Source organism: Mugil cephalus, chromosome 1 (assembly GCF_022458985.1).
Source record: "Mugil cephalus isolate CIBA_MC_2020 chromosome 1, CIBA_Mcephalus_1.1, whole genome shotgun sequence".
Lineage (NCBI taxonomy): Eukaryota > Metazoa > Chordata > Actinopteri > Mugiliformes > Mugilidae > Mugil > Mugil cephalus.
In genome coordinates this window covers 10,186,354-10,210,339 of record NC_061770.1, presented here as the reverse complement: position 1 = coordinate 10,210,339, position 23,986 = coordinate 10,186,354, and the positions used below count along the sequence as shown (strand labels likewise).

General features: G+C 43.3%; 2 protein-coding genes across 11 annotated transcripts in view; both read right to left on the bottom strand.

Moving 5' to 3' along the window:
- Positions 1-200: 200 nt before the first annotated feature.
- Positions 201-7,453, bottom strand: LOC125004105 (specifically androgen-regulated gene protein). 2 transcript variants are annotated; one of them, XM_047578516.1, is made up of 4 exons: positions 7,278-7,453; positions 3,956-4,140; positions 3,303-3,465; positions 201-3,208 (listed from the first exon to the last, which is right to left on the bottom strand). In XM_047578516.1, the coding sequence occupies exons 2-4, from the start codon at positions 4,058-4,060 to the stop codon at positions 1,710-1,712; spliced, it is 1,767 nt and encodes a 588-aa protein (XP_047434472.1). In that variant the 5' UTR covers positions 4,061-4,140; positions 7,278-7,453; the 3' UTR covers positions 201-1,709. The 2 variants fall into 2 exon arrangements, with proteins under 2 accessions (XP_047434472.1, XP_047434556.1); XM_047578600.1 differs by lacking the exon at positions 3,956-4,140.
- A 1,390-nt stretch (positions 7,454-8,843) lies between these two features.
- The window catches only part of LOC125014996 (ankyrin repeat and SAM domain-containing protein 1A-like), a 62,086-nt gene continuing 46,943 nt past the window's right edge, over positions 8,844-23,986 (bottom strand). For 3 of the 9 annotated variants that reach the window (XM_047596645.1, XM_047596637.1, XM_047596663.1), the window contains 10 exons: positions 18,221-18,319; positions 17,047-17,193; positions 16,582-16,689; positions 16,182-16,352; positions 15,948-16,085; positions 15,791-15,862; positions 15,602-15,688; positions 14,958-15,095; positions 13,603-13,785; positions 8,844-11,658 (listed from right to left, as the gene is read on the bottom strand). In XM_047596645.1, the coding sequence (XP_047452601.1) occupies positions 11,542-11,658; positions 13,603-13,785; positions 14,958-15,095; positions 15,602-15,688; positions 15,791-15,862; positions 15,948-16,085; positions 16,182-16,352; positions 16,582-16,689; positions 17,047-17,193; positions 18,221-18,319 (1,260 nt within the window). In that variant the 3' untranslated portion in view covers positions 8,844-11,541. Of the gene's footprint in view, positions 11,659-11,690; positions 12,847-13,602; positions 13,786-14,957; positions 15,096-15,601; positions 15,689-15,790; positions 15,863-15,947; positions 16,086-16,181; positions 16,353-16,581; positions 16,690-17,046; positions 17,194-18,220; positions 18,320-23,986 lie in introns of those variants that run through there. The other 6 variants (XM_047596601.1, XM_047596609.1, XM_047596629.1 and 3 more) reach the window with 3 other exon arrangements.

Below are 23,986 nucleotides of genomic sequence, written 5' to 3'. Positions count from 1 at the left end.
CTTCTTCCGACTCCACCATGAAAGAGGATGTTCACTGCACGCTCATGAAAACAGACCACGGACACGGATACCTACGAGTAAATTTGCACTAGTGTTAAACTAGTGTCATGTTATTCAAATAAAGCTGCTGTATCCGCTCATTCAAAACAAAATTCAAATCCTTTTCCACTTCGTTCTTGTAAAAAACAAAATTCCCCGGATACAGAACAGGGGTTTATTTACAAACTATATACACAGAAACTCGTCTTTATATATCATGCAAATTTGATTCTGGATACAAGCTGATGTGGCGAAGGCATCTTGGGTGTGGTAAAGAAACAAATATGCTGATGCAGTCACTCAGAGACAACACACCTTAGCGTCAATGTCTAATAAAATTACACAGGAGCCACTCACCAGTTTAAAAGTTTAAATACACACTGTTAAGTGGTTATTTGTGCACGTGGAAGCCTCCCAGCATTATGTAGAAAGTTGCGTCTCATCCAAAATCAGACAAAATGACCTGACTCATAACTGTCTCAGTGTTCTCCGCTAACTCCGATGTAAACACACACATTCAGTGAAATGTGTTTTTTTAAACCGAGCACAACTTTCCCAGCAGTAGGTGACCTTGATGGTGAATCACAGGAAAGAGCAAATCTATTTGTCTCTAAGTGCCTGTGGCTGTGATAAAATGCTATTCAGACAGCTAGTCTGCTCGTAAACGAGCCATCATGAGCAGCAGAGATGTTCCATAAAGTCTAAACCAGCAGGTAAAGAACAGGTTGCACCAGTTCTCTCACAATCACATCAGATAAAGGTGCTGAAGCTGTGCCAGAAAACCTGTGTCCCAATTTGTGATTTGACAAGACACACGGGAGCCGACGCTTCGTAAATATCAAAGGAAAGCAAAACAAACACGACACATTCCAAATGTGAAGAAACTCAGTGACTTGTGTTATTATAAAGAAACTGCGTGATCCAAAACCATTTAATAATGTTTGAAAGTCAGAGACCTATAGTGACTCCAGACACAGCCACTCTGTAACAAGCTAGGAGTTTTGACATGTGCGTCATTACGCAGTCATTCAAAGCACATGTTTCAGATTCTTACACCTACAGCCCAATGAGACTGTGCTTTGACCTAGTGTAAGGTATGTTCTAAAAATGCAGGACATTTCTTTTAATAAACATCCTCCAATTATGATGCAAGCTTCACAGGGAAAGGAGTTGCTATCGATAATAAATACACACAACCACTGGAAACCACTGCTTCCTAAAAAAAAAAGAAAAAACCAGACCAGAGGCCAGACTAAACAATCCAGTGTAGGAAGTGAAAATATCACCGTCAGTGACATTTTAAAATTTTGAAAAGGAGAACCAGAAAGAGAAGCAGACAGAGATATCTCTGAAATGAATAACATGAAAGCAGGTGGGGGGATCACAAGACACGTGACCAAGCAGTCCATCACCGTCTCTTTAAAGTAATGAAAGATGAAAGTGAATTTACAGACACAGTTAACGTATACCTTGGCTTATGGAAAAGAAGTCACTGTAAATATGACTATACGATCTATGTAACATGTAGATGACTGAATTTCACGTCATGTCCTGAACGTCCTGAAAGTTCTGTCACGTCTTAAACCATCATTCACAAATCTCCGGTGTGTTCCTTTAAATACAGCATCTGAACAGAGTCTGTGGCGGTTGGATGAAGTGTGAGAGGCAGCTCAGTCTCTGAGCAGTCCGAGCTTCTTCAGGGCCTCGCGGCGGTTCCCTACATTTTCTGCTCGAGGGCAGATCAGTACACTGATGCCTTGTGATCGAGGCAGTTTCTGAGACTGCTGGAAGGCTGTGGGAGTGTGCACGGAGCTCCGCGAGTCCAGGCCTTTGCTCGGGGCAGGACCAGCCTGCAAACCCTCTCCTTGAGCATGAGAAAACTCTTTCCCGCTCCCAAGAGAGGCGGGGCGTGGCCGGTTGTTACGCAGCTGATTCATGCTCGGCTCACCGCTGATGCCTTGTCCGGACTCACTGGAGTTTTGCCCGGACATGTAACTGCTTAGACCCAAGCCAGAGCGCTCCAGGGTGGCTGATTTTGTATGAATGACCCTGGGAGGGGTTAGCTTCTTAACCAATGGGGGAGGGGTTAGAGGGGGGCTGTTAACAGTGGCATCTTTGACAGCAGGCAGTTCATTATCCAAAGGCAGAGGTTCAGCGGGGTCACTGAAAGCAGCAGGTGCTGGGAGGATATCAGGAGGCTGAAAGGAATCAGTTGATTTTGATACAGCCGCAGGAGACGCAGACTGGAGAGGGGCCGACGTAGGAGGAAGGCTGCTGAACTGAGTGTAAGATGGCGTCGTGGGTGGTGTCCGTTGAGCGGCTGGGCTGATTGGAGGAGAAGGAGCTGCCCATGACGTTCTAGATTTGGGAGAAAGTTTCGGACTCAAGACTGGGCCTGGATCTGGATCGGTACTTTTAAGCAGACCGAGCTTTCGGAGGGCCTCAATGTGAACTCTCTGAGGGTCCAACGCATGCCGATCGCTGCCAGTGGGCAACGAATGTCTGGAGTTCCCATCAGAGCCAGCAGCTGGAGCCTTTTGTGACTTCAGAATAATGTTGGGAGGAAGCTTCTTGGGCTTTGGAGCCACAGAGGGTGGACTCCTGGGCTCGGCAGTCTCGGGACGAGGGCTCAATTGGGGGCCTGAGTCGACAAGATGTGGGCTTAAACTGGGAGGCTCATCAGATGAAGGGGTTCTTGGCGGCCCGTCAATCACAATGGAGCTCACTGAAATTTTCTTAGCAGAGGCTCTCTGGCGTAGCAGCTCCAAGTCTATAGTACTTCCTAGCTTGATACTAGGCCTTCCTCCTTCCTTTGGCTTTGAAGTAGGCTGTGGTTCATCCATGAAGTCTGAGGGTGGAGGGATTACACCCACATCAACCTCAGAGGACTGTTCCCCATCTGGGGCTGAATTCAACTCCTCATTCTTTGCAGCTGATGAATGGGTTGGGCTGTCAACATCTGATTCACTGAGTGGAGGATCGGCCTGAATCACGAGGTCCATTGTTTCAAGTTCTGTCTTGCTGCCTTCCAAAGAACGAGTCGACTGTGGTTCAGAGGTTTCATTCAGACAGTCATGCACATGTTTGCCTTCAGTGGCTAACGTAGTGGTGCCAGGTGAGGCAGACATGTCACAACTTCCAGTGCAATCAGACACAACGCTGGGAATGTCTGATAAAGAGAAACACAATTGCTGCAGTTAGTACCGCAGTCACTGACACACAGGCACGACACACTCAAGTTAGAAAACATGACAAGAGCGTACCGTTTCCCTTCGTCTGACATGCTTTTTGTGTCTGTGACCCAAGCTCTGGTTCATCATTGGATAAGCCGCTGTCCTCCTGCACCTCCAGCGCCTCAATTGTTTCCTCCAGATACATTAGACAAGCCCGCTCCTCTGCCGATAGGTACTCCATACTGTCTTCACTCTGCTCACAATATAAAATAATGGGAAACATTACACTTTAAAATTAAAAAGGCAAACATGTTTCATCTCCACCATCAATGTTCCCCATTTAAACACAACAATATGGACTGAAATTTAGTAAAGCACATCCAAAGCAAAGACTAATTATATCTTTTCATTCTATATGAACCTGTATAACTTCGCCTCTCTTCATCTAATTTGAAAAAAAAAGAGAAGGAAAAAAGCCTGAGCTGAAACAGCTCAACAGCCTCACACTGGAACATGAGAGTTTTTCCCCTCTTAAAGGTTTACTTCCTCTTGTCATCTCTCGTTTAACCTGCTTATATCAACTGTAAACTCCCATGCAGAGATTATTACAACCTGATGCACAAGTCTCAGTTCTTTATTTCCCATTTTCCAACCAGAGAATGAAGTATGCTCAAAGGCACGTTTACACAGACCGCAAGAAAAGTCCCTGGGACTGAGATGGAGAGATCTGCAGCAGCACTCACATAGCCAGAGTTCATGCTGATTACACTGTCGCAGCTTCCTGCACTGTCCACATTGCTCGAGGATTCCATGGCAATGCCGCCTGGCCACGTTTTACTCTTCGACATTGCACGGGGAAGACGACAAGGGCCGGACCTGCGCGTTTCACAGTCCTTTTAGGGTGGTGCAGATCTCAAGGAGGAAGAATCTGAAAGGTCAAGCAGGGAGTCTAGATGAATGAGTTCTCTAACAAACCTAACAAATCTTGAAAATCATGATCTCCTATAACCAGTGAGATCCAGCCTTCGGTTTGAAACTAAACTTTAGCGAACTGAACGGCGTCTTTCCATCGAGGTGAAAAATGAATCCCACAGATTATAGCTGATGGTTAAATGATCCTCATAATGCAAAAGCTGTCTTATTAATGTAACGAGAGTTATGCTAATTGAGTCGTTAAATAAAAACGATGATTAAACTAGTAAACAATGAACTGCACACACAACGTGGCCTGAATTGAGATGAATTCATTAGCCTGATGGGGAATAGCTATGAATTGAGACGGCTGTCGTAAATATTGCTCCCCGCTCAAGTTAAATCTTCAATATTCCATCAACTGTTTTCTTTATTCGCTTTCCAAGCAATTACTTGCAATTTATTGTTTTTTTACAATAAAGTCAGTCATTTTTCATCTTAGAGGCCAACAGTTATAAACACCAAATATTTCTTGTGTTTGGCTTCTCAAACGTGAAGATCTCATCATTCTCTCACCATGTCACAATTCATAGTGCTACATCAAGGGAAATAATCGACTAATAGTCTGTACGAAAGATAATGATTAGTTGCGGTTTCCTAACAGAGCATTAACTTCATCCTGCGCATTTTCTTTTAGCATTAACATCTGTAGTGAGATCTGCTTTCTTAATTATTCCAGCAACAGAAATCATCGAAATCACATGCAGCTAAGGTTGATCTTCAAACCGCCGTTTATTAATTGGCATTTCAACAATTATGTTTGACATTCTTCGCATTACATAAAATCTGTGCAAGGAATGTTGATACGCCGGGTTGCACCGCAGCACTGCCCTGCATTCTCGGGTTTCCTACCTGTTACCTATTACACTGTGTGTATTATCAGCAGCAGGTCAGGCATGAGGAAAGCATACCAATGAAAAAATGGAAGAGGTTACTAACCCTCATCTGCTGATGGTGATGATGGCTGATTTAGAAACAAGTCAGCCAGGACAGAAATCCAGAAGATGATAAAACTGTAACTTAAATAAGGCCAATTCAATGGAGAAAGTAAATCTTTGCTTTAAAGTGTTCATAACGCATGAGTAAGGTCCAACAGCAAATACCATTTACAGTGAATGAGAAAGAACTATAAGCTCAAGTTAAGACAGACGGATGCAGTATACTGTAAAAAAAGCTTTACAACCTGTTTTATGAGTAATTCAACACATAGCTGCAGCGCAGCTGTTCAGTCAGGTTAAGGTGTGTTCATGATCAAAGAGAAAAACTTCAAACTTCACTTTGGGAACATTTGATTAACTATATTAGAACAAAAGAATGTAAGTTTCTCTTTATAAGCTCAACTCTGTCTGTCCACAAACTAGCATATGACACAAGGTTATCGTAGCATACTATACAGTTTTAGATAAATTGTAAAATATTAAAGGATGAAACAAGGAAACAGCATGTCCCACGGTGATGCTGACAAAATGAAAGCAGATTTGTTGGTACGGTTTGCAAAAGAGAATGATAAAATCACATTGTCAGTTTTGTCCCGCAGCAGGCACTGTAAATATTTCTACGCAAAATAAAACTGCGGGCCAAGAAATGAACGAATACATACACGATTAAGTATTTCTCAACCAGATGGAAACAGGTTTTTAGAAATAATAGAATGAACAGAGTAGTAAAGTATGAAAATAGAAACGTTCTATATCTGGATGCCTAATTAATATTTTACAGTAAAAGAGTTCCTCAGGCTGTTCTACTGAAGGATTTCATGAGCCCTTAATGGGTAAAATCAAACATTTGACAATAAATAAACAACAGAGAGCGTGCGATCTTTTTTGTGCCTCTGATCACCTTATAAAATCTAATTTTATTGTCCAGCCTTTCAGTTCCTTCAAATCTCTTCTAAACTAAGAAAGGGGGAGGCTGGCTGCTGCCATACAATAAAGACAGCGAGGCTTAATTAAAGTTACATAAAAATATGACTTGAAAAGGGGACAGTGTTTCCATAAATCATGTGTTTCAGACCTGAAACCTGGAACAAGAGAACAGGACACGGGCCCGTGACTTTCTTGACCTGTTGCCATGACAACTCGGCCAAGACAGAAGGGAACAAACCTGATCACCAACACCCACATATACAAACATGTTTACTGGAAACAAAAACTGGTTGACAAATCACACGCTGGCCTCCCAGTGAAAGCCGTAATAGCTGTTAATTACAGCTCCTCCCATTAGGCCATCCTGATCAGCAGACCGAGAGAAACGTTCAAACCTGAGCGGCCAACACCTCTCAAACTTGCAACATACCTGGCACAGCTCAATACACCCTAAGCTGAGTCAGGATTTAATATGGACAGGAATGTCACTTTACTTGCTTCGAAGAGAGAGCAGTCTTTAAATTGAGCTCGGCGCTCTGATGTGACTGGGCGTTGAATTACAACTGAGCAGATCAGACACTTAAAAGTTTAAAAAGGGGGGACGGCTCCAAGTTTTTAATGCGAGGACAGCTGCACGGTTTGTGAGCCAGACTTATTACAGGCCCAGGGATCCTCATTTATAGATGACAAATTGCAGTGTGTCGGTGGAAAAAAAGGGTCTAACAATGTAAAGTATGTATTCAAGGGTGGCCTGTCAGTCTGAACTGGTTTAATGATTTAAAGTAAACAAAGGTTCACAGCGAACAGTACGTTGTGCAATCTCCTGCAGGAGTGAATAGAAATATTTCATTAATGTTTAGCTTGGCAACTTGTGTCCCAATGAAATGAATGTTATCGACATGTATCTGCAAATATTTGTATATTCTCTGCACACTGTATTCACTAATCCTCCAAACACTCAATGATTGAACGCATATGATCAATGTTTGAATTATAGCTTCCACAGATACACCAGCTATATTTGGTTTACTCTCAGGCAGCATGTGCCACCAACTGCCTGGTAAATAAACTTAATCTGGTTGATTAATTATTGTAGCATTATCAGAAAAGCACAGATTTCTTTTAACGTTTATAAAAACAGAAAACAACTTCTCCTTTGTAACTCATGACTCCCCTCTGCATCAATCACGGTTCACTTCCCCAAAGGACTAACTTCCTGATAACTCACCGAAATGAAGAGTTAACTTGTACAGAAACGTCCGCACGAAAAGACTCCTTTTCAGACGTCAGTCCATGGCAGCGGTGCAACTCGCTCGCCTCCGAGCTGCTCCGTTCCTGGAAGTAAAACTGTGCAAAAGACTAGAGTGACTAGTGACGAGAGAACAGGTGGGAAAATATTTTCAGCGGCAGTCAGGTAGGTGAGGTAATTAACTTCCGGATAGGCTGGCGAGCGTGGCCAATCAGCGAGCGACTTGCGCGGACGTTTCCAGGAGGAGCCAATTGAATGACACGATATGTTCTTAATTACACATATAAAAAATATTTCCGATAACACAGTGGCGCTAACAGGTAAATGAGGCTGAATGAACTGTTTGCTTTGGCAGCCATTTGGTTATGAACGAAGATACCGGACAGAATTACATGTTTTATTTGATAATCTTGCCAAATGAATAGGAAGACTAAAACAAAAAAAGTAAACATGACAACCTCGTGGTGGCGATGCGACGTTTAGCTACAGGATCGTCCCTCCCGGGAGTTTATCCTTTCGGAATTTAAATAGCAATAGTTGTTGACATTTCACTCCACAAACATAATTCCTTGTTGGTGCCGAAAGAAAAGCAAGATAATCATAGAGGATTGTAGGATCTATCCCCTGGAAACAATTAATGTTTGTATTGTACCCATATCCTGGGAATCCGTCCAAAGCTGTTGAGATAAAAGCATTGGATTCAACATGAGTTAGAAGAACTATCCGTTCACCGTTTTCAACGATCAATAACAGCAAACATCTGTGACGTCAGGAGTCTAATATCATCAGCTGATCTGTTGTTCTGTTGCCGTTTTCAGATGAGGACCCCGCAGGATAAAAAGTGCACAACAACAAGTTACAAACATAATATATATCTATCCATATTAGCACGCGATTCAAAGTAGATTTCAGGTTTCACAATAATCTTATTTTACCTCTGCCAGCAAAATGTGTGCAAAAAAAAGCAATTTTACACTTTGAAAACAGTACCAACAATGTCTTTATTAATGACACTTCCCAGCCCCAAGTCAGGATCAAATAAATCAGATAAAACAAACACCAGACCATATAATATATAATTTACTATTTTGTTACCTGTGTCCTGCACACTATGTGGGAACTCTTTATTTCTGAATCCGTCGTGGGCATTTAGCTTCAAACTTACACAAAATAAAAGTGGTCCAAAATGTATTTACATCACAAACTTCAGAATTATTTTGAGGCGTCTGTTGCCCGACTCTTGTAGCTGTTGACATTTGAATTATGAAAATGATATTTGCAGACTCTGCTCGCTGCAGGAACCTGTTGTTTAGACCGACAGCAGAAGCCATTAGCTGTAATGCATTAGTGTCAGATTCCATCTTCGTCACCTGTGTTCCCTCTGAGCTGCGGAGAAAAGTCTGCGCAGCCGATGGCAAGGCAGAGGGACTGAAAACGTTTTATTCTGACGCATCCACCGACCACGTTTGCCCAAACACAAATGGAATAAATGATGCAAAAACATGCTGAACGTAATGAAAAGAAAAGATAAAGAGGCAACAAGGAAAACGTATCTAACTGCGCCATTTATTAGTTTTACAATTATGAAAAATAATCATACAAAAGACTGGAAGCCCAAGATTATTTACAATCTTTTTTTTTTTTTTCTGAAGTGAGGTCCCTCTTCTGAGTCATGTTCTCAGCCTTTTATTTTATTTTATTTTTTTAATCACAGGGTATTTATTCACGATATGTTTAACTTTATAAGACATAGTCCTTTTCTCTCTTTCGACAAACGTCAAAAATTACATAAGTACATACATATACATATATATAGATATCTATAAAAGCAAAAATCATTCAAGTATCAAAATACAGACTGCTAGATTCATGTACAATATCATTCTCATCAGAGTTGTCATCAGATAAGTCCCAAAAGATCTCTCCTGATCCTTAGCAATGTGCAAAAGCAGAACAGGACCGGGCTGATGGCTAAAGGTGCCGACACCAGAGAGCTGAAGACAGTGTACCATAGAGTTATCGTACTGGCCGGACAACGTACCACATATACAACAGTTAAATGACCTGCTATGTACCCATATACACGTAGGCGGACCAAACAGTACCATTAACAGTCAACATATTGGGAGTTAGCTAGGAGAAACATGCCCTATTGTTCTGTTCTGCAGCTAAAATCTAAAGTCGTACCAGCCTGCATGGCAGGTTTGGTGGAAAATCTTAGTCAAGATTAACTGAACAAAGGAACAGGGAAGGAGAGGGAGAGAACTGCGGGGAACCACACCTGATCCAGTTCCAGCAATCGGACACAACACTGTCCCATAAAACAATTAAAACCTACAAAAAAACAACAAAAAAAAAAAGACAGACACAGCTCTCAAATCAAATAAAAAAATCACCCCCTGTTATGCGTATATAAAACAGTCTTTGTAGTGTCAGTTCCTTTTGCTCGTTGAGTTTGGTTAGAGAGTTCCTCCCATGCAAGATTACGCTGTTTATCACGGTTACACATACATGTAAGCTGATGATCATGAAGAGAAGCTACAGTGTTTGGATATAGGACAAACAATCCAGGAGGGAGTGTGTACCGACAGTGTGAGGTCTCATGTCAGGCAGTTCGTATCGTGACAAAACATAAAACAGTTAATAGTCCTTATCTCTGCCACTTCCCCTTTAGCAACAGGCTCTACATTGAAACCTGCAGGCACCTTTCCTGAAACAGTAAACACTAACTCTCTGTGAGAGAGGCAATAATTTGTTTTTCAGGAAATGCAACTAAATCTGGCCCTTGCGTGGCACAGAACAGCCACCGCTTTCTGCAGGACAGGAGGCTTGAAAAGAGATGGATGCGCATGTGAGGAGTGATGAGGTCTCGGATGAGCCGAGGGAGCGTGCAGTGTTGGAAGCTCTGTCTCAAGGCCCCTGTGGTGAGCTGCGATCCCACCGGTTGATTATGATCTGGTGCGCGGGAAGTGGGTCACTTTTCCAACAAAAAATCCTAGCCACCATGTAACAGGGCGCATTCCTGTCCCTTCTTACTGACTGGGAGCGGCCACAGTGTTCAGCTGTTCGGGGAAGGGACACAGACACATGCACACAAAGCAGCGAAGTTAAAACAACAGCGAGACGATGAAAAACAAACTGCGTGATGGTGATGAATTATCCCCCCCCTAATAATGATTAACTGTTTTCAATAGTAGCAGCTGTGAAACATTAACCTCATTGGTAGATAAAAGGCAATGATGAGAGAAAGGACACAGAAGACATTTGTTTTGAAAAGGAAGAAGAAAAAAAGTAAAGACAGGGGAAAATGCACTTATTGTTACAAGCTTGGGGGATTTGGTGAAAGTGCTTAGTTGTAGTTAGTTCACCCCAGAAGAAGCATCAGGTTTAAATCCTGGTGCATGACAGTTAACACAGTTTGGACTACCTATTTTTCTGGAACAATAACAACCACTAAAAACTATTCAGTTCTTATAGAAAATCCCCCAAAATGGTTATTTTATCAGCTCCAAACGGGCCTGATCACAGTGTTAGAATCAAAGCCTCCTTTGGCTTCAAGCAGGCAGCCGACGAGTGAAAAACCTTCGTTAATCTTGCGTGTAACCCCTGCAACAGCAGCAGCAGCATCCCGCTGAACACAAACAGTCTGCTAAAGTCCGGCTGATGCATAGATTTACGGGATCAGTATCATAAGGAAGCGTGTCCATCCAGGTACAGGATGTTTGCAGTGGGCCACTCCTGCCTGCCGGTAAATTTTCTCGGCACTCGGGATGAGTTGCGAGTTGAACAGATCGGAGTGGGACAGCACCAGGAGAAAACATAGAGCTTATCAGAAAGGGTAAATAGCTGGAAGTGGACGGCTCAAAAAAAAAAAAAAGGAACCATTATGCACAGTTGAGGAAGCACGTAGAGGTAAACAGAGAGGAACGTAACAAGGAAGGTGAGTGGCAGGCTGGGAGACACAAGCCAAAAGAGGTCTGACCGGGTGAAAGGGCGACGCTAATGGTCGATAAGAGGTGTAGACGTGGAGGTGGTTTAACGCGAGGAAGGAGCGACAGCAGTTGGTTAATCGTCACAGATTGCGGAGTTGTCAGAGGAGGACACGAGCGATGGCTGGAGGGAGGCGGGGGAGGGCAGAGGTCCAGTGCAGAGAGAGAGAGGCAGAGTCACAGTGAAAGGCACACAGAAGGAAGGGGGAGGAAGAAGGGGTGAGACCAGGCCCAGGAGGAAGAGGGGGGTCCACTCAGAATATAGTGGTCTCGTACTTAGTGCTGATAGTGCGCTTGGATTCCTTGGGGTCCACGAGCCACGTGGCGCTGCCCTGCGACTGGGCGTCCCCCTCCTGGTCCACACCGTCCCCCTGAAAGTACAAAGAGAGAACATGCCTCATCAGGAGTGGACTATTACATAATGCTTACATTACAACTAATCAAGAGAGGACTATTACCTAAAACAATACAATTAACATTTGTAAGTAATTAAGTAATAATTACCACAAATGCACTGTAACTGAGTAGTGTGCCGACTTGCTTTTGCATGGGTTCAGAGAAAACAGCAATGTAATCAGGTTTTATTTCATTTACCTTGACTGGCGACACTTTATTTATAGACAGTGCATTTCATCAATATATATGACACTCTGATGTCTTTATGGACACATTTACACGCAGTAATTCAATTCACATGCCACTCTCGCCTTTATTAAACTTTGTCTACCGCCTAACTTGTCATATTAAATTATTTTCAGACTTTGTTTTTAATGTCATCGAGGACGTAACTAATTATGCTCGCCTTTATTAAAAAGGTAAACCTAAATCTAATGGAAATTTTAATTTACTTGTGCAACACGTGACCTGGTCCTTATCAGCGGATAACAGATACAGATGCTCATATTTCCCATTCCTCTCACTAATTTTAAGAACTTTTTTTAGACTTAAACGTTGTGTTGAAGATTCATTCTGAACCTTGGAAGCAGCAGAAAATAAAATAACATCATTGAGATTTTTGGTATTAAACAGAGTGAGTAGTCTGCTGTCACTTTAATGTCAAGAATTAATTTTAACTTGAAGCATATTTGCATATTTAACTTTAAACTGATGCCACTAATATAGCAGGAGTATTATTTTAAACTGAAGACAGAGCAAATAACAATACCGTGGATGCAAACTTTTCCTGCATTACTACCAGACTATCACTAGAGGGAGCCAGATTCAAAAGTAGCATTCAAAGAACCCACTGGGCAACGTTTAGCCGAAGCAAAGAAAAACAGCTCTTGTGTTTTTTAACAAGAGGCCGGGCGGAAATAGCAGCGATGCCAACACATAAAAATGGGCTGTGTGGTTTTCGGTCAGAGGGAGAGGCAGAAAAAGGACGGAAGACAAAGCGACAAAGTGTGAGAGGGTGGAGATGGAGCAGGAGAAGGCAGCACCTGGGCAGCAGGGCTGGCAGAGCGCAGCGGGAACAAGGAAGGGCGGTGGGTGGTGCAGGTGTAACAGTAACAGCGACGACGGTCGAGAGGAGGAGGAGTAGGAGGAGGAGGAGGAGAGTCCTGGGAGAGATAAACACCGCCAGGAGGAGAGTCAGACAGAGAGGGAAAGAGCAGATGGAAAAAAAAAAAAACAGGGAAAGAGGATAAAAGAACCAGAGAGAAGGAGTGGCTGAGAGACAATTAAAGCACAGATGTGAAGACAGATTCAGAGCAGCATGAGACAGGAGGAGTCTGATTGGCTGTAGCTTACAGGTGTGGTTGTGAGTTTCTGTGAGAGGATCACGTGTGTGTTAGTCGAACTGTGCGTGAAAGCTAAGCTTTTTTCAAAAGACAGGCACGAGGGAAACATGAGCAGACAGTGAAGAAGTGACAGAAATCATGCAGTCGTGTTTTAAACCATTAAGCTGCAGCTGGAGATGTGATGTTAGCTCGTTCATATTCAGCACAGGCTCACGCCGTAATGGTTTAATGCTAACAGCCAGACGAACAGCAGCACAGTGGAACCGTAAAGATTTAGGTTGTAATAGTTGGCTAATGTGCTTTTAGGTTTTATTCCAAAGTATAAGATGCCGTCATAAAAAGTAATTATTCCGTAAGATTGGCAGTGAAACGCTGTGATTTATGATTTACACCATATTAATTTCTCTAGAAGGACTTCACTAAGGAGGCCTTCTAGAGAGGCCAGAACCTCCAACAACACATTAAGTATAGGGAACAAGAGGATTTCTTTCCTCTCCATGCTTCAGCCCATATTTAACCTACTGTGTGTGCAGAGTATGGTGTCTTGCGCTATAATGTGTCTGATGTCCAACTCACCGCTGACTTCCGTACGCTGCCTCGTGGTTTGGGCACAGGTCGGCTGGACTTGGTCTCTATGACCTCTGACCCGGGGCCCACCGGGAGGCTCTGGTGCTGTTTGGTCCTCTGTGCCTGCAGAGCCAGCTGATATGCGACCTCAAAGGCCTGGCCCAGTGTCAGTATAATCTCATACGTCAGGTTCTAGAAAGAAAGAGGTGTACTGGCTTTAAAACCATGCAACGACACTGTACTCAGTTTTCAGTGAGACGGGAAAATACGTTTGCTCCGACGTATTTTGCTTAAAACGTCTTTAAAAAGAAATCGCACAACACGTAGATGCGGCAGTAATCTCATGCAGCAGCCCCGCTCGGGATTACATCCGCCGTAGCTGAGCATTAAAGCGGTTGGATTATTTTGTTTTTACCCAGACAGCCTCCAAATATGAACCAGCACTTCAAACAAAAGACAAGACCGTTCACGTTTTGTGCCACAAGCCTTGGGGAAGAAGATAAGAAGCCACCTTACAGCGCACAACATTATCTGCATATACTTTCATGAAGGAACCTGTCCAGAGACAAATGCATAGCAGGCTGCAGAGACACATATTTACTTAACGCACTGATCTGCATTTTGCTCCAATATGGTCAATACAGGTCAAAGAGCAGCGTCTGAAAACGCTGCGAGGCCTGCAGCCAGGGGCGGCCTCTTGTTTCGGCCGCACAGAGGAAAATCAAAGAGATCAGAGTATCACAGCAACCAGCGGAAATTGAGCGCTGTTAAAACGACTCGGTCTTTGGAGGCAGATTAGCAGCACAATCATGTGATCTCTGGGGGTGCGGAGTGGGTAATGGAGGGCTAGTTATCACGGCTAGGGTAGCGCCGTGTCTACGGGGAGGCAATCAGGCCCAACTGAAGCGTGGCACCTTGAAGAGATAGGGCAGTCTGGAGATAAGAGCGTCGGCCAGGCCTTTATAACTCCTCAGTGTAACGATGAGCGACCATGCTGGACGAATACAAATTTATCAGTGGGGAAAGTTTTCAGCACTTGATGAAAAGCTTCCTTTTACTTTGAAATACAGATGCTCTTCATGCTATGTCAGCCTGTGTGGTTTCTGTAGAATTAAAGACCTGTTTGTACAGAAATACAGATATGTGGCCTATGATAATTTATTATCGATTTTCTATGCAGCATAAAAGATGAAATTATCATGCGGCAAAAGGAACACATGGGCTGATTTGCTTAAACAAACACTTCCCCATTAGGGGAATATATATATTTTTTAGTAGCTAGCGGGAGTAACACTGTCCACAGCAAAGAAAAAACTAAATTTTGTGTATGAATGCGCCTGGAACAAGCGGACCGATGTCCTTACCACGTCTACTGTGCTGAACACGTGGCAGTAATGGTGGCTGGTCTGCAGGTCCTTAGTGATGTAGGCAAACGTACACAAGTCCTCTGGATCCTGGGCTGCACAGGAAATGTTACGGATCTCGTGCTCCGCGATGATGTTCTGCACAGAGAAGCAAGACACAAATAAGACTCGGTGGTGGTAATAAGAGTGTATAGTTTGAGCTCTCTGTAACTGTTTTAGTTGACGGTGTTATCACAATGTTAGTGTTTAAATCATTAAAAACACTACAATGCATCATGAGTGTGATTTTGACATAAATGCAGCACTGCTCCAACGCATATGTGAATGTGTAGCAAAAATAATGATGATTTTTATTTTTTATCAGACCTAATAATTCATAGTTCACTGTATTTTAAGGAGTAAGGAACAAAAATAGGCAAAAGGACGTTTTAAGTCTCAACCTGACAATGACGAAAGTCTGCATTAGAAACTGGCGCCCTGTCAACTAGTCCCTAAGTAGGGAGTGTCCAATGACAGCATTTCACCACAGAAACTCTCAAGTATGGTATTAACAATCACACAAAGGAAAGACGAAAGAAAAAGGCCTGGCATCGGTTTGATGTGCCACATGACATGGAGGTGTGTGTGTGAATACGGTCTCTCACCTTGTTGGCAGCATCGATGAACTTCACGCCCTTGTATGTGATTGAAAGGACGATGGTTGGGACTTTTCTCATTTGTTCTGTTGACCTCTGGAGGGAAAAACACACACAGAAAGAAACGTGTCGGTGCGGTTCACTGTGCACTCAGATAATATGTATAATATCTTGAGATTAGAGAGGCCCGTGGCATACCCGCATTTTGGCACAAGCATCTTGCGTGGACTCGGTACCCCTTAGCTCCTTGATAAGCATCGATCCAAGGTACTACAGGGGAATGGGAGAGAAAATGTGAATGTTGGTGCCTAAAAAAAACACATTACTGAATTATGCAGGAAGAGTGGACACGTACACTCGCTTCATACGCGCAGGATTCAAAGATGAGTTTCTCCGGTTGGTGATGCCAGTTCTGGACTGGAGCGTACGGTGCTGCTAGACTGGGCGGCCGCAGAGTCAGACGGGGCTCTTTGTACATTTCTTCATATCGCTCCTGAGAGAATAACGCTTGTTACCAAAAACATCCCAGAAGCAGCCCACTATAATCACAACGTAAAGACACTAATGGACATAGAGATAAACCACACACCTGAGGCCTGTGCCTCTCGCTGCGATGTCTTTGGGTAACGTCATAGTCGGCCTCTGGGGCTTTTTTCCTCCCAGGCTCCGACACAGGCAGCAGAGGGTCCATCGAGCGTCCTGTGTAGGGCTCCATCTGACTGAGAGGAGACGAGGTCTGGGATCCGGGAAGGTCTTGGCACTGCGGAGACGGAATTAGACGCGGTTAGTTCGGCCGTGATGGACGCAAATGGCTGCTGGCTGTTTGACATTAATCTCCCTCGATAAACACGCTTTGCAACCTTTGCAGATTAAAAATAAATTGAAATTAATTGAGGCAAACATCATCTCCGGGTACCAGACATGATCCCGAAAGTGTATGAAAGATAAATGAACTCTGGTGCATAGTGTAGTAGCGAGTAGGTTCTCACCCTGATCTGAGACAAACGAGGAGGTTTGACTGGAGGCTCCTCATAGGGCCTCTCTGCTAAGGAAGCAATGATGCGCTTCCTGTGGCCTAGCAGGGAAATCTTTAGTACCTGGAAAAAAGGAGAGAATGATCTATTGAACACACTGACCAGCACTTGAAACAAGACATCAGACTTTTCTATGTAACTTAACAACTCAACATTTCTGACATCTAGTGGTGTGTGTAGAGAAGTTTTTCTGTGTCCTGATCTGCTACATAACTTTACCTCTTAAATACCTGGACTTTCTCACAAACCTGGCATGTACAGGTACAACTGTCCCGACCTTCAAGGATTTAGGCCCCCAACCCCCTCGCCTCGAAAGCGGAGCAAACTGTCAAACTTATTCCGATCTCCTCCAACACAGTTTAAAAAGCTAATTTCACCCTCCGATACTCCTCGCGGCGCATGTACGTCACCGTGACTCACGTTGACAATTTCCAGCTCCCACAGGTTTTTGACACAGTCCAGACTGCGGTAACCGCTGGTCAGGAAGTTGGGCAAGTACTCGTGCAGACCCAGATTCTCCAGCCAGGAGGAGAGGGAGCTGCTGCCGTCACAGCCCAGCGCTTTCACCTGTAGGAGAACACTTCATCACTCACACAGGCTTTGAGAGATTCAGGACGGTGGACGCTGCCATTTTTAACCAATTTTCTATTTCCATAATCCAGTCAGAATTACATTTGCACTGGTAAAATAAGGAGACGGATCTTACTCCAGTAAATGCTCTAAAACAATAACGTAATAAACTATATTACCAATAAAAGCCCTGTAATCATATTCTACAACAATAAAAGTACTTACTGTGCAGAACGACAGATATGTCATAGTAGCAACAGCAAGACAGTTTAGTCTAGTTGTTAGTCAGGTTCCTGCTGTTGACAGTCACATTCTGAATGTTTCTCCTGTGTTTTTTTTTTTTTATCTGTACAAAATTAGATTAAATTACGTATCTAATGTAAATAGCAGGAATAAGAATGATTTCAACCAGGCTATAGAAACCCCACGCAAACATGGCCAGTGAAGCTCAAAGCCTTAGGATACCATATCCTAATGTTAAGGGGGGCGACAGGGGGTCCCCTAGGGGATCCGGGGAGGTACTGCAGGAGGGGTCGCAAAATCTTTGGTTGATTTATTAATTTTTTATATATTTTTTATTTTCCCCCGACAAATTAAATTTTCTTTTAATCCACATTAACATGAAAAACATATTTTAGTAAAGGGATAAGGGATAGTTAAATATTGAATACAAACTTATAATTATAATGATTTTTTGTAAATAGCATTAGGCCGAGAACACATATAGTAGGTAGGAGGTCCCTACTTTATCTCTCCATCAGTTTGGGGACTGAAAAACTGAAAAACGCTGAAGACCCCTGATCTAAAACATTAACTAATTATAGATGAAATGTCCCTCTATTAGGAGTGTAAATAAATCAAACTGTATGTTACTTGTGTAAATACTATTTGTTATGATTCCCAAATGGAGTGTAGTGCTTTAGTATTCAGTGGAGGTTTGCACATTGTGATGTAACATTAGAGGAAATTCAAGACTGGTCTTAACACGACACTGACATCCGAGTAGGAATCAGTGATATGTCACCTTTGGAAATGAACGCGCTGCATGCAGGATCTTCTTCCTGTGGCTCGGGTCTGTGATTCCAATCTCTCTCAAGTCCTGGTCCTCCATTACATTGCTCCCCTACAGAGGAAAACCCAAAATCAGGATCACTGTTAGTTTTATTTGGACAAGTCCCTTTGGAAAATGTGACACATACAAGAGGACAAATATGTTTCAAGTAAGCAACACTGCACGAATTCCTGAAAGTCACATATCCGCACAAACTCCATTCAAATCATCTGTGACTGTTTGGACCCAAGGTTAAATGTGGTGAAGACGTGGGGCCTATGCCGCAGCTTAAATATTGATCACGAGTATGCTAGCGTTGCAGAAAAAGGGTCAATTACGTCTGAGTGAGAGCCTCGCTGGAACCCAACCCACTGGCTGCTGTAAGGGGGCCGCGTCAATAACGCCTTAAATGAGACTTAAGCGCGTGGGGGGAGGGGACTGACAGGGACCCGCTGAATGATGGTCAAACCGGTCTTCGGCTACACACAATCTCACCTTTGAGACTGTGTGGCAGGTAATGGATAATGGAGAATGGGAGCGATAAATCAATGTCAAAGTTGCAGAGTGGTCAGCGATATGAGATGGAGGAGCGGCACGCCGGGGCGCGGGCAGATGACTGGGGCTCGGTGGCTGCAGGGGAAATCTAAACATCTCTACGTGTAAAAGGAACCGAGCATTATTCATTTTGGTGTCCTTTTAGCTGATTGCATTGGTTTGACAGTCATAATAAATGTTAGGTTAGAGATGCGGTACTCTCATTGACCTGAATTAGAGCTCAAGGTCCCTCCGGTTGACTGTAAGCCACATGTGGTACGTCTACACATCGGCTCGGCGGCTAAATCTCATCTGTCAAAGCATCACCGTGCTCTACGGGGGCTGCTGCTGCCTCAGGAACAAATAGTGACGGCTCAGGGTCCATGCGGCTGACTATTCAATATGGACCTCAAGTTAATCCTAAGGTGCTCACTTCTGCACACACACAGCACCAACGGGGTAGAAGAGGAGCTGCCTGTAGGTCAAACCTGACAGCCTGTTTTTCATGCAGACGCCGTAGATGCAAACGAGAGACGGAGAGGATGGAGGGGAGAAGTGAGGCCGTCAGTGAGAATGACGCTGCTTGTGGAATCGCAATGTTGACGACAATTCTGCTGAGTAAGACGGTGACACACAGTTTTACACTGGCGCACCATTAGCATCAAAGGGCAACATCCGCAGATGAAAAAATGAAGTCAAAGCGGAGAAACTGCAGTTTTCCTCAAAAGGCCACTTGAGGTCGAACCTCGTGGACCTTTGATGTTAAAATACCAAACTTTATAGGAAAAACGAAATGATGCCAACTTCCTCAGTCATAAAATTTGTGCTATGATTTAAAGTTATGGGCGCTTTGAGTGTGTGCGCCAAGATGGAGAGTCGGCACATTCAAAACCACCTTTCAGGACGCGGGTGAAGTCACGGGGGGTTCGTTCACAAATGCCAATCCAAGGCCTCGGTCACAGCTCACACTGACCACGAGACGTCACAATGCCTCTACTTTTACTTTCCTGATACACCGCTCTGAACGGAACCACTCAGAGTCCATTATCTCTGAGCAGCACCCCGCTGACTGGTGCAACTCCAGCTGAGGATTGAAAGTGTTTGGAGAGCCGGGTGTATAATAGAGCTTTCACAGTGAATGGATCATTGCATTATTATCCCACTGGAGATTAACTGATAAAAGGCTCTGTTAGGGGAAATATACAGTAGCGCTAATAGACTGGCTTTATACTCTTTCCATTTCCTGGGCTGTTTTCTGCAAACTTGTACTTTTAAGTGTCTATGCTTCAATGCAGCTTTTTATTTCTATGGTTTATGATTTCTGTGGTAAGCACAGGAAACACCTGCCTTAAATATTAGCTCTTTCAAACAGGGCAATTGTGTTTGACAACTGCTGTGAATAATACCATGCAGGTTTGGTGGTTCTGTTGGAGACATTAGTGCTGAAATGTTAAGTCCATTAATCAAGCAATCGATCAAAAAGCAATCAATCACCAACAATTTTAATAATTGATTAGCTGCCTGGGGCGTTCACCATTCATTTGCAAAGTCATTTTCTCAGTTTTCTATCCCTGTAGGTGAAATATTGTTGAAATCTGAGAACTTAAAATGTTAATTGACGAATCTGTTAATTGAGCTACAGAAACTTAATCAGGCAACAACGCAACTTCTAAAATGTGAGGATTTGCCCGTTTTTGCGTGAATATATAATCATAATATATAATGTCAGATTATTTTATCTGTAACATCTTAATCTTCAATAATAAAGTCTACAGCCTTAATATAAACTGTATGATGAGACAACACTGTGTGGAAATGTTTGAGGAATGTGCTTCCACAGGCGACACAAGCTGAGAAAAAGCTAACCACAGCAACACATGTGTGAAGTGGACGCATTTAGAGCGGTGTAAACTGAGTTGTTTTGTGATTGTGCCTCTATCCATTTCTGCCTTCCCTCTCCTTTCATTTAAATGGAACTCTGTTTTCCCAGTCCAGAGGAATAAAAAGCAGAGTCATACTTTGTCCTCATAAACTGGTCACCCTATGACCACACATGGCTTAAGAAGAAAACGCGATAGAAACCATAAGGGCCGTAAAAACCAATCTAATCTAATTCCCAATCTAATCCATACACATTTTCTTTAAATGGGTAAATGGACAATAATACATTGCCACCAGAAAAAAAAAATCAATTAATCCATTACCAGTTCCTCGAGCTTCTAATGTACCAAGCCATTACTGGATTTTTCTGCAGGCTTTGGTCGTATTGACCCACACCAGCATAACTTCTTTGCAATTATTGAAAGACAGAAAAACAACAAGCGCAGAAAGAAACAGCAGAAGACGTACACACTGATCGGGCATAACATTATGACCACCTTCCTAATACTGCATACGTCTCCTTTGTGCCTCCAAAGCAGTAGTGACTCATCAGAGAATGGACATGGGTCTATTGAGGGTGTCCTGTGGTGTCTGGCTACAGGATGTTGTTAATGGGGGTTTTTGAGGAGGATCAGGCTCGGTCCAGTCCATCCTACAGATACTTGATCAGTTTGTCGTCTAGTGAATTTGGAGGCTGGGTCAACGCCTTCATGGAGTTGCTCCTAAACAGTTTTTGTGTGTCTGTATCAGGCTGCATCCCACTGGAGATAGGCGCTCCCTTTAAGGATTGTCACTGCAATTTGGTGGGGGTGTCTGGTCTGCGAGGGGTCATAATGTTATGCCTGATCGATGTAAATTGAGACACTGTTGAATTTAGATTGAGAATCACAAACACACGTGTGCTCACATGTTTGTGTAACCTTCGTGCAAATCCTCTGAGTCACCTGGACTGAGTTTAGAATTAGTGTTCCGCCAGTCGGCCACGTAAAAGCTTCACCCTGCAGAGACGCCAGCAGAAACTCGGTCCAGCCACGAAAGGCCGAGCACAGAGAAACGGAGCCGTTACATCTCAGCGAGCATTGCTCGTCAGTACTGCAGTAGACTGGAGAACAACAATGCTACGCAGAGCTCGTTTCATAAGGACATTTGCTCCACGAGTCGATAAAAAGCGTCTAATTGGTTTCAGAAGTGGCTCGTCTCAGCCACACTGCTTGAACACAACACAATCACTGCTGGTATTGATCCACTCCTCGAGCGAGTCTGCAGGGTAGACAGAGATCACAGCAGGCTGAGTGGCAGAGTCAACACGGTTTAATTAGTGGTCTCACTGCACGTTGGCCACAGCGGACAGAGGCGTGTGTATGCACTTTTTAATTTCCTGAAAAGATTTAAATGAATGCAAAAGTTTTACATTTGAAAACAGTTTCTGTCTGCAAATGAAATGCACATGTTGGACATCCTGTAGCAGCTCAGCTGAAGAGGAGAGGACACTGAGCGCGTTAGAGTTTCCGTACGATGTGTTGAAAAATATTAAGATAAAGAAAAACTTTTTTTCCACTATTCCACGTTAAACTCAATTAGAAAAGTTTGGCGAAGGCAAGGTGACTCAGAGGGTAATTCTCATTTCCAAATGAGGCTAAATTGTGATTCTTAAAAGGTCAACATTTGCTGTGGGAATGACACGCTGTTTAAAGGTTACCACTTTCTTCCCCCCCCTCTCCTTTTAAATCCTCCAGCAATTTCTGGGAGCCAGGTGGTCTGTAAGCCGTGCTTAAAGATAGAAATATTGCCAGCTCTCTACTTCGGTGGGAAAGAAAAGGGGACTCAAGGCTGAAGACTAACAGACAGTAGGAAGATTAAACCCAGAGAGGAACTTCAGAGGCTTCAAGACCGACTTAAACGTGGCTGTTGTTCACTTGGGGTGAGAAGGAGAGAGGCAGATAAGTAGATGAGTGCTCTGTGCTCAGGTTATGTAAAGCAGACTAAGGACACTTCAGGTGAACATCATGGAAGCTATACATTCATATTTTTATATATATAGGTGTTCCTTAGGGCAGTGTTTCTAGCTTTGTCAATTATTCTATAGAAATCCTAACATACAATATTTCAGTCAGACTAAGAGGTAGAAGTTTTAAGACGTTTTTGTGTATACGCAGCAGTTGTACATGTATCTACTCAGAGCATTCTGGGCAGGGTTCAGCCCGTCACCGCTGTCATGATTTTTTTGAGGTAGTTGCTTCTCTGATCAAGTGTGTGTGGAATTAATTGGATTTCTGCAGTGGTTTTGCCCTGTGGCCAAAATCCTATCTATCCAGTCATGCGATCTCAATCTCAGAAATCCCTTTAAGATGAAACTTGCTGCAGGAAATAAAAAAAAAAATCTAATAGGATTTCCTTTTTTTCTTTTCTTTTTTAATATTATTTAAATATTAATTGGATGTCTCGAGTGGTTTTGCTTAGTGTCTGGTAGATCAAAATACTGTAACGGACGATGCTCCTGCAAATGTGCACAGGTAACCTGATCTCTTTATATGTACAGTATTTACTGAGTCCATGCTACTAAAACATACAACATGTTTTAGTTCCAGGACAAAATTTATTTGGTATTCAGTTGAACACAGGGATTAGTCTGTATTGCACCTTTAGGTTTGTGAAAACAAAAATAAACGTCAGTCTACATCTATTCTGTCTATTACTATCTGTCAACCTTTCTATAGTTTTCCATTAAATGACTCTACACTAAAAATGGTGCCATGTGTTTATGTTTGACAAATTTGTCTCAGAACCTTGAAATTTTATCAAACCAGTATTTTCTTCAGTGTTTTATTGTAAATATTTTCCATCAGTGATTAATCATTAATCAGTGAATGGTGTGGATGCTGTATGGCATGAGAAAAGTGAAATGAAAATAAATGTATAGCGGCGCAAATGCCGTGCTTTGTTTTCTTGTCAAACACGTGATCAGTGAATCCAGATCGAGCATGGTGGGTTTGAGTGGAACGAAACCTGTGGCTAAAGAGAAAATGCATGACGGGCCGGACACCTGAGAGGTTTGCCTCATTTCAGCGCTGCCCTCCGGCTCAGCCTACCAGCTGGGCCCCTCATTCCCTCCGCCATCAGGCCTCATTACAGGCAAAAGCAACAGAGCCAACTCATAGCGGCGTCGCGCTTCGTGGGCTCTATAAACTTGTCGGCTTGGAAACAGCATCCCATTCCTCACAGAGACGCTCTCCCGCTCTGGACGGGTATCAGCTGCTTATTTGGCAGCCTTCCCTCTGACCATAAGAGAGAGGCCAGCACATCGGCCTCATGGGCAGGAGACAG

Bases quoted from the DNA above. Each gene is read 5' to 3' on its own strand.
- LOC125004105 (XM_047578516.1), bottom strand. From the start codon at position 4,060: ATGTCGAAGAGTAAAACGTGGCCAGGCGGCATTGCCATGGAATCCTCG. The intron at 3,466-3,955 runs GTGAGTGCTGCT...TATTGTGAGCAG, and splicing joins TCAGCATGAACTCTGGCTAT to AGTGAAGACAGTATGGAGTA. The intron at 3,209-3,302 runs GTACGCTCTTGT...TCTCTTTATCAG, and splicing joins ATGTCAGACGAAGGGAAACG to ACATTCCCAGCGTTGTGTCT.